The sequence below is a fragment of the Anneissia japonica genome, unplaced genomic scaffold (assembly GCF_011630105.1).
Source record: "Anneissia japonica isolate Jap-2015-1 unplaced genomic scaffold, ASM1163010v1 scaffold287878_len99307_cov181, whole genome shotgun sequence".
Taxonomy (NCBI): domain Eukaryota; kingdom Metazoa; phylum Echinodermata; class Crinoidea; order Comatulida; family Comatulidae; genus Anneissia; species Anneissia japonica.
In genome coordinates, this window is record NW_022700624.1 from 88,822 (window position 1) to 100,411 (window position 11,590).

The 11,590-nt window shown below is 35.0% G+C and overlaps 1 protein-coding gene across 1 annotated transcript in view; it reads right to left on the reverse strand.

The window, feature by feature from the left end:
• Window positions 1-5,703, reverse strand: part of LOC117103396 (dimethylaniline monooxygenase [N-oxide-forming] 5-like) — a 9,602-nt gene extending 3,899 nt beyond the window's left edge. Inside the window, exons 1-4 of the mRNA XM_033243935.1 lie at window positions 5,617-5,703; window positions 5,154-5,295; window positions 4,451-4,607; window positions 2,123-2,590 (exon numbers count right to left, since the gene is read on the reverse strand). Of these exons, the coding sequence (XP_033099826.1) occupies window positions 2,123-2,590; window positions 4,451-4,568 (586 nt within the window). The 5' untranslated portion in view covers window positions 4,569-4,607; window positions 5,154-5,295; window positions 5,617-5,703. The remainder of the gene's footprint in view (window positions 1-2,122; window positions 2,591-4,450; window positions 4,608-5,153; window positions 5,296-5,616) is intronic.
• Between the last annotated feature and the right edge of the window lie 5,887 nt (window positions 5,704-11,590).

The following is an 11,590-nucleotide window of genomic DNA, read 5'->3' on the forward strand; positions in this document are numbered from 1 at the left end:
GCTTCTCCTACCTCCTTACCTCGTTTCGCCGCCACTGTTTATAGCTACAACAGGTTCCAATCAAATTTACTGACTCTGTGCCACCACCTAGCTTCATACCATGGAAAATCTACGAAGACTTTCGTAAGAAAGTTGAACAAACCGGCAGACCTGACAACATTCCCCCAAAATGTACTAAAAGAATGTGCTTATTAACTAAGTAAACCTGTTCCTGATATCATAAATGCTTAGTTTTTTCCACGGTGTTGAACTTCTACAGTGGAAATGTGCTATACCAATTCCAAAGCAACACACAGCCGTTATTAATAAGCTAATACTGGTGATCTCTAACATCCACTTTGGCTAACATTGCTGACGGTAAAGTACACGCTGCTAGTATTGACATTGAAATATATGGATGATCATTCACTTGGATGATGAATCCTTAAATGCTGTCGAATGTAGACTACGGTAGAATCATGAACCTATTAATAATTAAAAATAATTAATAGGTCCATGGTAGAATACAGTATAGTAGATTATGGGATGCCCTCGATGTATTGCAACAGTGGTTTGATAGTTCACATTGAATCCTACCAAATGTTTGACCATTAGGTTTTATTTTGGAAGCAAATAATTTTCAAATTTATATCTCAAAATTAAAGGTCAAACCTTAATCCTATGGTCAATAGTGTTAAGGTGTTTAGTGTTGAAAAAAGATATTAAATGCGATAATAATAATCAACCTATATATAATAAGGCTAATGGTAAACTTATTTTCTGGTCATTAAAACATGCAGGGTTTACTCGTGACGAACTAGTTTAAATTTACAATAGCTGTCTGTCCGTTTAGATGCTGCAAGATTGTAAAACCTTCTAAAAATGATTGAACGAATCCAGATCAAAATATGCCGAGACATACTAAAACTGATTTTGTTTTATACAATTACTTCGGCTCTAACCACAGAAATTCACTGTGTTACCATTTGGCTATCAAATCTAAATCTGATCGTTTTAAGTCCTAGTTTCTCACATGCCATAGTACTCAAAATATGTCAAAACGCATTAATAATGCTATGTTCATACGGGGCAGCAAACGGTTAGATCGTAGGATCATGATAAATAACATACGCGCTCACCATTGCGTAAACAAGAAAATCCCCAATCAATATATCAAGAAAGATGATGGTGGGATCACTGGTAAATAGGAAACTTGAAATCAGAAATGCATACATGTGATTGGTTAACGATAGAAACGCGCTCAACTTGCTAACCGATAGCGCTCGCTAACCGTTAGCATATCCAGATCCTGGTAACGGTTACCGCTAACCTATGCGTTCGGGCGCTCTCACAGGTAATAATGGTTAGACAAAAAGAATTCAAATGTAAAACAGTGAGTTACTCAAGCCCCTGTACCATCTAAAATAGTCAGGATCCTAAATAACAAAAAAATAATCAAATGAATGTCTGCGGCAAGAGAACCCATAATATGATGATCATAATAATAATAATAATAATAATAATAATAATAATAATAATAATAATAATAATAATAATAATAATAATAATAATCTGCTTCCAATTAATAACATGAAAATCTCTCATCTGGTTAAACCCTCCCTTGTATGTTCCATGGTCTTTCCTTTTACGCCTATATTTGCATTGCATGTGTTTATCTATCTTTTAATGTCATTAAAAACATTTTTAAGAATAATAATAAATAAGCCAAATTATTTAATTGAACTATTTTAATATATTGATATTATGATCTGTCAACAGTCAAATTGTGCAATTTAAAATTTTTCTTTTTAATGTACTATTTTAAATTTTTATAAGAGCTTTGAATGTATGTATGTTTGCTTTGTTTGTGTGTATGCAATAATAATTATATTAAATGATAATATATAATAATGATGATTTATGTACTTTTGTGATTTTTATCTACTTTTTATGCCTGTTATACATTACTGATATATTTTCATAATTCAGCTTTTTAACTGCAATAGAAATTATGTTATAACTTTTGTTTATGCTCATTAGGAATAAAGATACTTTGATATAATAACGAAAAATAGAAAAATATTTAGGTAAAATTAATATTGTAATGATCAGAAATGGTTTAGGTATTTCGCACAATACATACCAACAACAAGTATATTCTGACCAACAAAGTCCTCTCCTCTTCTGAATGTGTTGCTATGTATTATTTGGCCTTTAAACTTGTCCATTCCTGGATATTCTGGCATTATGCAATTGGAGTGCTTTCCCGTACAAACCATTACGGCATCAAATACGTCAGTCTGTTCAATGAATTGCTCTTGGTTCCTTTGTCGGATTGTGACATTCCATTGACCAGTCGTTTGGTTATCGTCTGTTGGACTAACATCGATCACTTCTGTGTTAAATTTGATGTATTTCTCTATATCATAATGTTTAGCATAGTCCCGGTAGTATTTGATCACGTGATGAGTATACAGATATGGTGGATATTCAGGTGGATAGGCAAAGTCACTGAAACACATCATTTCTTTGCTGGAATTAGTAACAAGTCCATTGTACATGGCACTGGCCTTTCCTCTTGTGTCATCGTCACTGTAAATCCAAACGCCACCTGTAAAATACCAACGTCATCGGAATAATAATGTTCATTATTTTTTATCATCCTTATCAGCTGAACAAAATTTCATAAAAGGACACGAAACCTGAGCTTCAAGGTATAATGGAATAGCTAGGTAGTAGAGAATAATGATGCTGCCCTCTATTAAGCTGATAGCAGCACACACACACACACACACACACACACACCCACACACACACACACAATATTATACTTTATTGGCCACAAAGTTATTCCTTTGTCTTTACGTTGCTCGTGTTATGTTTATAAAAAGATTCGCTATTTCTGTACAATAAACTTCATCACTTACAGCAAAAAGCAGTCATTCTTATATTTGTTAAGACCCCAGAAAGTGTTTCTATCATCGGACAAACTTTTTTAAGAATAGCCAGACAAACAAATTGTTTGCAGGTGGAAGATATATTAAAAATAGGCAGGGGGTCGGTAACATCACTAATAAGTATACAATTGTGGTTACAGAATTTGATTTAGTTGGTTATTATGTTACCCAGCAAGAATGCAGTTGAAGATGTGATTCTAGTTGGTCGATGGATAAGGGGCAAGTAGGAATTACTAAACAAAAAATAGTAAGATTGTAGGCGTGGTTATTGGAGTCATATTTAAGAAGGTCTATATTGAGATCACCCAGAAGAAAAACAATTATTTTCACTTCATAGATTACTAAGTATTAATTCAATCTTTTCTAAAAAAGCTATTTGGATCTAGAGAAGGGGCTCTGCATATTGTACCAACAACAATATTTTTCATTGATTTTTGCTCAATTTCAATAAACAGTGAGTCGCATATGGATTGATCAATAAATAAATCATGTCTTTCTTTGAAAGAAAGTTCAGTACGAATAAACATAGCCTAGCCACGCCATCACCAGCTTTTAACTGCCTGTGTTTGGCAATAAAAGAATAGGCCTAAGTGGGAATTTAAATAAGTGTTGTCATGCCTTAATTTAAGGATTTTAGTAAGATGTTTATTGAATCAAAAAGACTTCTTGAATTAAAATGTATTGAAGAAAAACTTATATTTATATATATTTTTTAATTTATTTGAGAAATCAAATGGGTAAATGTTAAAGTCATTGTCAGAAAAGAATTGTGAGTCTGGGTCGGTATCGGTATTGTGATTATTATTCACAGAAAAATTATTAAATATTACAGCTGACAGACGATCAGTTGCATTATGAACATAATGTACATCTTAAATTAAAGGTTTCTTTAATTGGAGGGAGAACTGGATATTCTTAGGGGTTAATTAAGTCAACTGATGTGCTTCATGACCTTCATTTTCTTTGGCTCTTCATCTGATTTTATATTTGTCGAGAGGTGCACTTTTGTCTGTTCAGAAAGGCACGGGCTAGACAGGCTTGTAGGCCTACTCCAGGGTAAGCCGCTACTATTCTTAAAGGATGCACTGTGTTCTCAGTGTACACTAGCCAATTGTGTACACGGTTTTGTAGTCTAAAAATACTTGGGTCTAGCAACTGACATGAGTGAGAAATGAGAATCACACCCACAGCAATAATATTAAAGCTTCAGGAAGCGAGGCCCCTGCCGTACCGCTCGACTACTCAACTCAACTGACATTTAAGCGCCCAGTCAGATGTGGTTTCCCATCGAAATATTGACAGCTTAAAGTTGTTCAATGTCAGCGAGTTTACGATAACCGGTTCTACAATGCAACATGCCATTACAATAATTAATACCTCCTATTTTTTTCGTCTTCATCATCGTCGTCATCATCATCATCATCATCAGCAGCATATTCCATCACTGCAATTGTTGACTCAGTGTGTACACATTAATAAATAGGCATAATAATATTTTGGATTTGCATAACTACCTATTTGCGAACTTTTTTCGAAGCAAATGGGTTGAAACTCCTCTTCCAGACAACTCTTGATTGATACTAGTCCACTAACCCCAGCTCCAATGATGGCCACACGTTTCACAGATACCATGCTACTTTTTTCTGCTGAAACAGTCTTTAAAAATAGGTACTGAAATACATTAAATAGGCAAACATCAGTAAACTATTGTCGCCATCGTCTTATTTTCTATCCTTTGTTTTCGTAAATATTATAAATTAGGTAGCTTCATTATTGTTTCATATTCAGTATGACAAAAGATGGTGTACAATTATTGTAAGTGTTCGTATAAATCAGTCTATAAAATACAGTTTTTGTAACAAACAGACATTAAGTTATTTAAAGATACTTTGATAGACAATATGTGGAATATAAAATCAATTAATCAATTAAATTGGCCATATATCAATGTCATGACTATGTTTTATTGTATAAAACATTACCATACTACTGCTCTAAAATTTTCGAAATCGTAAAATAAATCAGATAGTAATTTTCATTCTATTTTAAATCAGTTTGGCTCAACGTTTATCAACAAAATATATGTTTGTTTAAAAACAAAAATACCATCCATAATGATCTACGAGTACTGTTTAACACGGTTAACAAAACTATTCTTTAAAAACCATAGTACACTACTGGCGTACTATGCTACGACAATCACTTAAGTCAACGTACTCACTCAGTCTCCGATGTCAGTCTTACGAATCTAGATTTCAAAAGAACCAGCTTTAATACGTTATAGTGCCTATGGAATGTCGTACCGCTCTGTACGGTTCTTCGACTGTAGTTTGATTTAAAACTCACTGTAGCAGGTTCTCTGTAATGGGATTGGTGAAAACATGAATAGAGGGCAAAAATGTTGCAGTGGATTTAAATTTGCTGCAGTTATTTCTTGTGATTGGTTAAAATCTGCAGTTCTGTTATGCATATTGAACTTTTTTGTATCCATGATGGTGGTAGCAAAAGCTACAAATAATATAGTTCTTTTTGCCTTCGCTCCATTTTTATCCACAACGTCATTCATGATCGGGCCTTGTAGGCCTAGATAAATGTCTCTTCTGTTATACTATGTTTTCAATAATATAAGTTTTTGAGTAATTAACTATTTACGGGTGCCAAAATATAATGTTATTTTCACCTTTGTAGCAGCGAATCAGCGATCAGCTATTTTCTCTTCGCGGCAGCACAGCAGCAATCATGAAACATAGAATACATCGATTTTCAAGCACAGTAAGCTCTTGCACACACCTCATTTCCAGGCACAGTTAAACTTCGAGACATACACAATCAATCGTTGACTAAGTCAAATTTATCCATTTAGGTCTAGATCTACATAACGAAATGTTGGAATTTAGCCTACTAGGCTCATAAAGTCATGTCATCAACATTGTTTACACAGGGGAAATTTAAGATTAATGATAATTATTTATTTATTTTCATTTGTTTGTTTGTTCACAAATGCACATATTGTATTGTTATATGTAAGGTTTTATATTATTTTGTATTTTACGAATTGTTGCTAATTGCGCAAATTTATTATGTTAATTTTGTAATGTATTCTGATTTAAACAAGGACGGAATAAATATACATTGAATCTGTACTTGCTCTTTCGTTACGGTCATGTTCCTTTGGCATATTATTCTTTGAGTATTTTATTTTTGTCCTCTATCCGTCATTTAATCGCAGGAAATACGTTATTTTGATTCATACGTATTTCTAAACTGAATGTGTACTTTTTTTATTTTATATATATTACTGTTAGGAAATAATGTACCCGTACCAGTGTTGTTATAAAGTATATGATTTTATACAGGATAACATGACATGAACATATTATATGATCACACATTATTTAATGACCTAAACCACAAAAATGGGTAATTCCATGTCACGTAAACCTAGAATTTACCCAATCTCTCAGATTTTGTCCAGATTTTCACACAGGCGCAATATTGGTCATATCAACATAATATTTAAAAAAAACAGAGCTCAAAAAACTCAACATAGCATTGGTAAAGCACTCCAAAAGCAAATTATAACACCGTTATATGCTATAGCAGATTGTCTGATAATTATGCTACATATTGATATTTGTCTAATGTAGCTGGTTGTAACAATTTCAAATCCTAAATATCACTATTATAGCATTGATATTTAAAGATAGAGCACTTTAACTGCAGGGATGTATCCAGGATTTTTTTGGGTGGGTCGTCATTGTTCGGACCTTTTCACAATGAAATAACAGCAAGATGTGATTAAAATGTCAATAGCACCTTTTTTTTTTAATATAGAAATTGTTGCCGAATTGACACAAATTGAGGACGTTCATTCCTTGGTGAAAAACATTATAGGCACTGTTACTCCATGAGCAGCTTAAAGTCTCATTTAAGGAAGTTTCAGAATTGCTGGAATTGAGATAGATTACGTCACGCAATTGGCAAGGTCATTAGACTCGTTGCTGGTACCTCATCAATGCTTTTTCATTTGTCATTGTGAAAAGGCCCTAAAAAAAACGTCTGAAAAAATGTGGACCTTTAAATTTTGGGGGGAGGGGAGGTTGTTCGATTATTAATAATAATAATGATAATAATAATAACTACCGTGAGAATAACACTAATGATATTAAAAGTAGTAGAAATAATATTCATAATAATGACAATTATCATGTTGTTAATAATAATAGCAATAACCTATTATTAAATCTAATAGCAGATTATTAGCATAATATCATTACTCTAACTTTAGAGTGATGATACAGTTGATATTTAATAACGACATTAAATTAGGTAAAAGAGATAAGCATGTGAAGCCACATCAATTTGAGCTTAGCTCACACCTAAAACTAGTTACTCAGTCAATCAGTGATAAAGGGTTCGGATCGAAAAGGAAGACAGCGTTTCTTTAAATTGTTTACTTTGAAATAAATCAAAATTTGTCATTAAGGTAAAGGTTGAAACTTGAAGCTCTGGGCTCACAGGCCTGAGGGTCTGCTCTCTTTTCTTGACATTTAAGACAGAACTGGCCAAGGCTGTGCGGGGAGGGGGTCACTCCTCCCGGACATCAGCTCCGGTTTGACCTTCCCAGCATAATGTAAAATCGTATGATCGTATTGACTGGTACATAACAATACATAGCAAACCATCAAAGCATTATTATAGAATCTGCTAAATGTTTATCATGGATCTTAAAATTATATTTTATAACCACCGCTGTCATATTTTAAGTTTTACAAATGTACTGACATTGATTTTGATATGTTAATCTGTGCTGCAACCAGCAGAATTTTTTCCTCGTCCCATCATCTTTGACCACGTTTATAATTTTCTTTTATTTGAATGATTATAACACGCTAAAATTACAACAATATTTAATATGTTACATTTATATACTCAAAACGTAGGGGCTTAGATGCGTTTATACATTAAACAACAACACATCTGGTATCGTTACAGACCTCTATGAATTCAGGTTGGCAATTACAAACACATATATTCCCAAAAATTAGAAAGCATATGGAACATAAGCAATAGCAGTCTTCTATGAAGAGTATTGATTAAACAAACTTTTAAGCAGGGCATTCATCCTGTCCGACTGTCGTCTGTTAGTACACTTAGACCCAAGAGAACACCTGGCGTAGGGCCTAACCCATGTAACTGATGAGATGTCCAGACTGGGCGATACATTTATATACTCAAAACGTAGGGGCTTAGATGCGTTTATACATTAAACAACAACACATCTGGTATCGTTACAGACTTCTATGAATTCAGGTTGGTAATTACAAACACATATCTTCCCAAAAATTAGAAAGCATATGGAACATAAGCAATAGCAGTCTTCTATGAAGAGTACAGTATTGATTAAACAAACTTTTAAGCAGGGCATTCATCCTGTCCGACTGTCGTCTGTTAGTACACTTAGACCCGGCAGGAGAACACCTGGCGTAGGACCTAACCCATGTCGTAACTGATGAGATGTCCAGACTGAGCGATTAACGTAACTCTAGCAGGGGCGTGAGTGGCTCACATTTGGGGAGTTGCGAAATTTGTAAATGCGGAACAACGAAGGAGCCGGAGGCCCCGAGCCAGGCGATGGAAGCCAGTGGCCGCGAAGGGCTCCGGTTGTTGGTGGGGGGGGGGGGGTAGGCCCAGCCGCTCGGGTGTTTGTAGCGTTTTGTGATGTATTTTAATGTCTTTTTTGGCACAATGATGTTCTTAATTTTGTATCGTGATTTTTCAAAATAAGCGTAATATCTTGTAATTAAGATAATAGGGCCTACTTTGTCTGACACTTAATTTCTAGCTAAAGTAATTTAATTGATTATATTTTATATAAATTAGTAAGGTAATTATTTAAAAAAAAAATATTTATTATAAATTATAAATTATAATAAGAGCGTGCAGTGGCGTAACGGTTATAGGGCCTACTTTGTCTGTAACTTAATTTCTAGCTAAAGTAATTTAATTGATTATATTTTATATAAATTAGTAAGGTAATTATTTTTAAAAAAATAAATATTTACTGTATTATAAATTATAATTATTATAATAAGATCGTGCAGTGGCGTAACGGTTATGGGCTGTCACCAGGAGCCAATGATCCTCAAGGGGCCCCAGCTAATTCAAATATTTTTTTAACAAACAAATAACCAAGGCCCTTTTCAAAGCCGAAGTCGAGTGATTGGGGCATCACTCTCTCCATTCTATATATCGATAAAAACGTACTTAATCTCTTCGTCCCGAGCGTCAGCTATCTGCTTCCATCTGGAGCGATCATTTGCTACACGTTCTGCCTCTCTTTCCATGTCATACCCATCTCCTTTAGCTCGGCCATCACTGTATGTCTTCAGTTGGTTCTAGGCCTACCTGCCTTTCTTTTTTCAGGTGGTATCCATTTAAAGGCAGCTTTGGGGATACGGTTTTTCCTATATTCGAATTCCTGGATCCGCCACTGTATTTCAAACATTAGTGAACATAATGTTAAATTGCATTTCTTAAAATCTATTAGATACTACTTTTAAAACGCTATAGGTGCAAGAGCTTCAGAGGGATTCGCACCCTCTACCCCAACCGGGGCCATGGGCTGCCCCCTGACTCCTTGTGGTCCTTGTGGACAGCCCAAGACTTCCTTATTTTGCAATTCGACCCCACCACCCCGCTTTAATCCACGGATCGAGGCCCTTAATTGAATAGTGCGAATCGTGAATTTTTGCTTATAGTCATAAGCATGCACAGTAAAGAAATTCGTAGTTAGTTATTGAACTGTCGGCGTGCGTGTAATGAACAAAAAACAAATTCGCCTGTGTGGAAAGAAACGACGGTCGTACAAGTAGGGCACATTTATCTTATCCGTTTATAGAACGTAGCTGACACTTTGGTTTATAGCTTGATCTATTCCTATATTGATGAGTGGTGATCGCAACTTAGATGACGTTAATAAGGGAAGCATTTTAAATTGAGCGGCTGTCAATGAGCAATTAGTGGTGGCGCCAGCGGGGGGCTGGGGAGCCAGGGCTCCCCGTCAGGGAGAGCTGTCCCCCCCCCCTCTTCGGGAGAAAAAGCACAATTCGTCGGGGAAGAAAAACAAATTATATGTATTTTCTACATAATTTATTAGTAGACTATAAAATCGATTAAATAACCCTTTGAAACCCCCTAAATTGTCATAATTTTCGGGGGCTTCGCCCCCAAGACCACTTTCGAAACTTTTTAATCGAAGCTCGACCACGCCCACTTTGCTTTCGTCGGGAAAATCTGACCCCTCGTCGGGGCATCGCCCCCTCCCTGTCAGGCAAATCCTGGCGCGACCTCTGTGAGCAATCATGGTGTGAGCAATCATTATGTGATTACATATAAAAGAAGGTGAGTTTTTTTAGCCAAATCTCATGAAAATTTCGAATTGCTCCTTACTCATCAGAAAATGCTGGCGCGGAGCCAAAAATTTTACTGTGGGGTTATCTCAGGTAGAACCCCCAACATGCAAAATATTGGGCGATTTGAAAGGGGTTGGGCAAAAAAGTGTGTTGGATTCATATGGAATGACTCAATAGAAACATCCAAAAACGATGTAGAATTCAATGACTTGTGCTGTACACGGGTTGAAAGATGGGCCTCCATTATATCAAAAACTGATTGTCGATTTTTATGCCTTTCACGTGATTACACAATAATTTCCAAGAAAAAAATGCACCAATGCCACTTTCTGTATTATAAATCACCAACATTAGGTTATTATATTTTAAGAGTAGGAAGGTACTTGTAACCAGCAACATGAGTGATTCAGCGTAGTTAGGCATATATTATGAATTTTTATTCGGGTTGAAGGTTTAAAGACAATATTAGTTAACTTACTGCTATTGGGGTTACTAACACCTTCAAATTCTTTGAATGACAAATTCAATCAATTAATATCTTCTATTATTTTGTATATTTTATAGAACTGTCAAATAGAATCGTCAAATCCTAGGATGATTACGTTCCATTTCGTGTGTTTATGTGTGTGTTTGTTAGCAGCCTCCTTTTCTACAGTTTTAGGTGTACAAGTGTAATTTTTTACAGATGATTTCTTTATAGTGAATGAAAGGCCCATTAAAATTTGGTGACGATCCGGAGTCGGGTGTGGATGTGAGAACCATTTTCGGGTGTGAATTTGGGGGTCTACTGCCCAGACCTTAATATCTAAAGAACTGATCTCAATAATACTTCCTAGAATGGTTTGATCCTAGGAACAAATTGAGTGATGATACAAAGTAAGGTAATGATATCAGGACCATTTAAATGGAAACGTCCAGACCAAATATCTAAAAAGAAATGATAAATAGATCTGAATTAACATTTCTGAAAAGTTTGTCATGGCTAAAAACACATTATGAAATTTTGGTCACTATCAATCAATCAAACTTATCAATAGATCTTAAAGAAGCTTTCAGAATGAACAAATTATTAAATGTTGTTGACGATCCGGGGGAGGACCATTTAAAGTTGCAAGACCTCGATATCTCAAAACATTATCAATCGATCTGAATTAAGCTTTCTGGGTGGGTTCTTCCATAGAGAAAATAGAACAGAAGGAGTAACATCGACTTTATCGCTTATCTTTAATCCAATTAAAC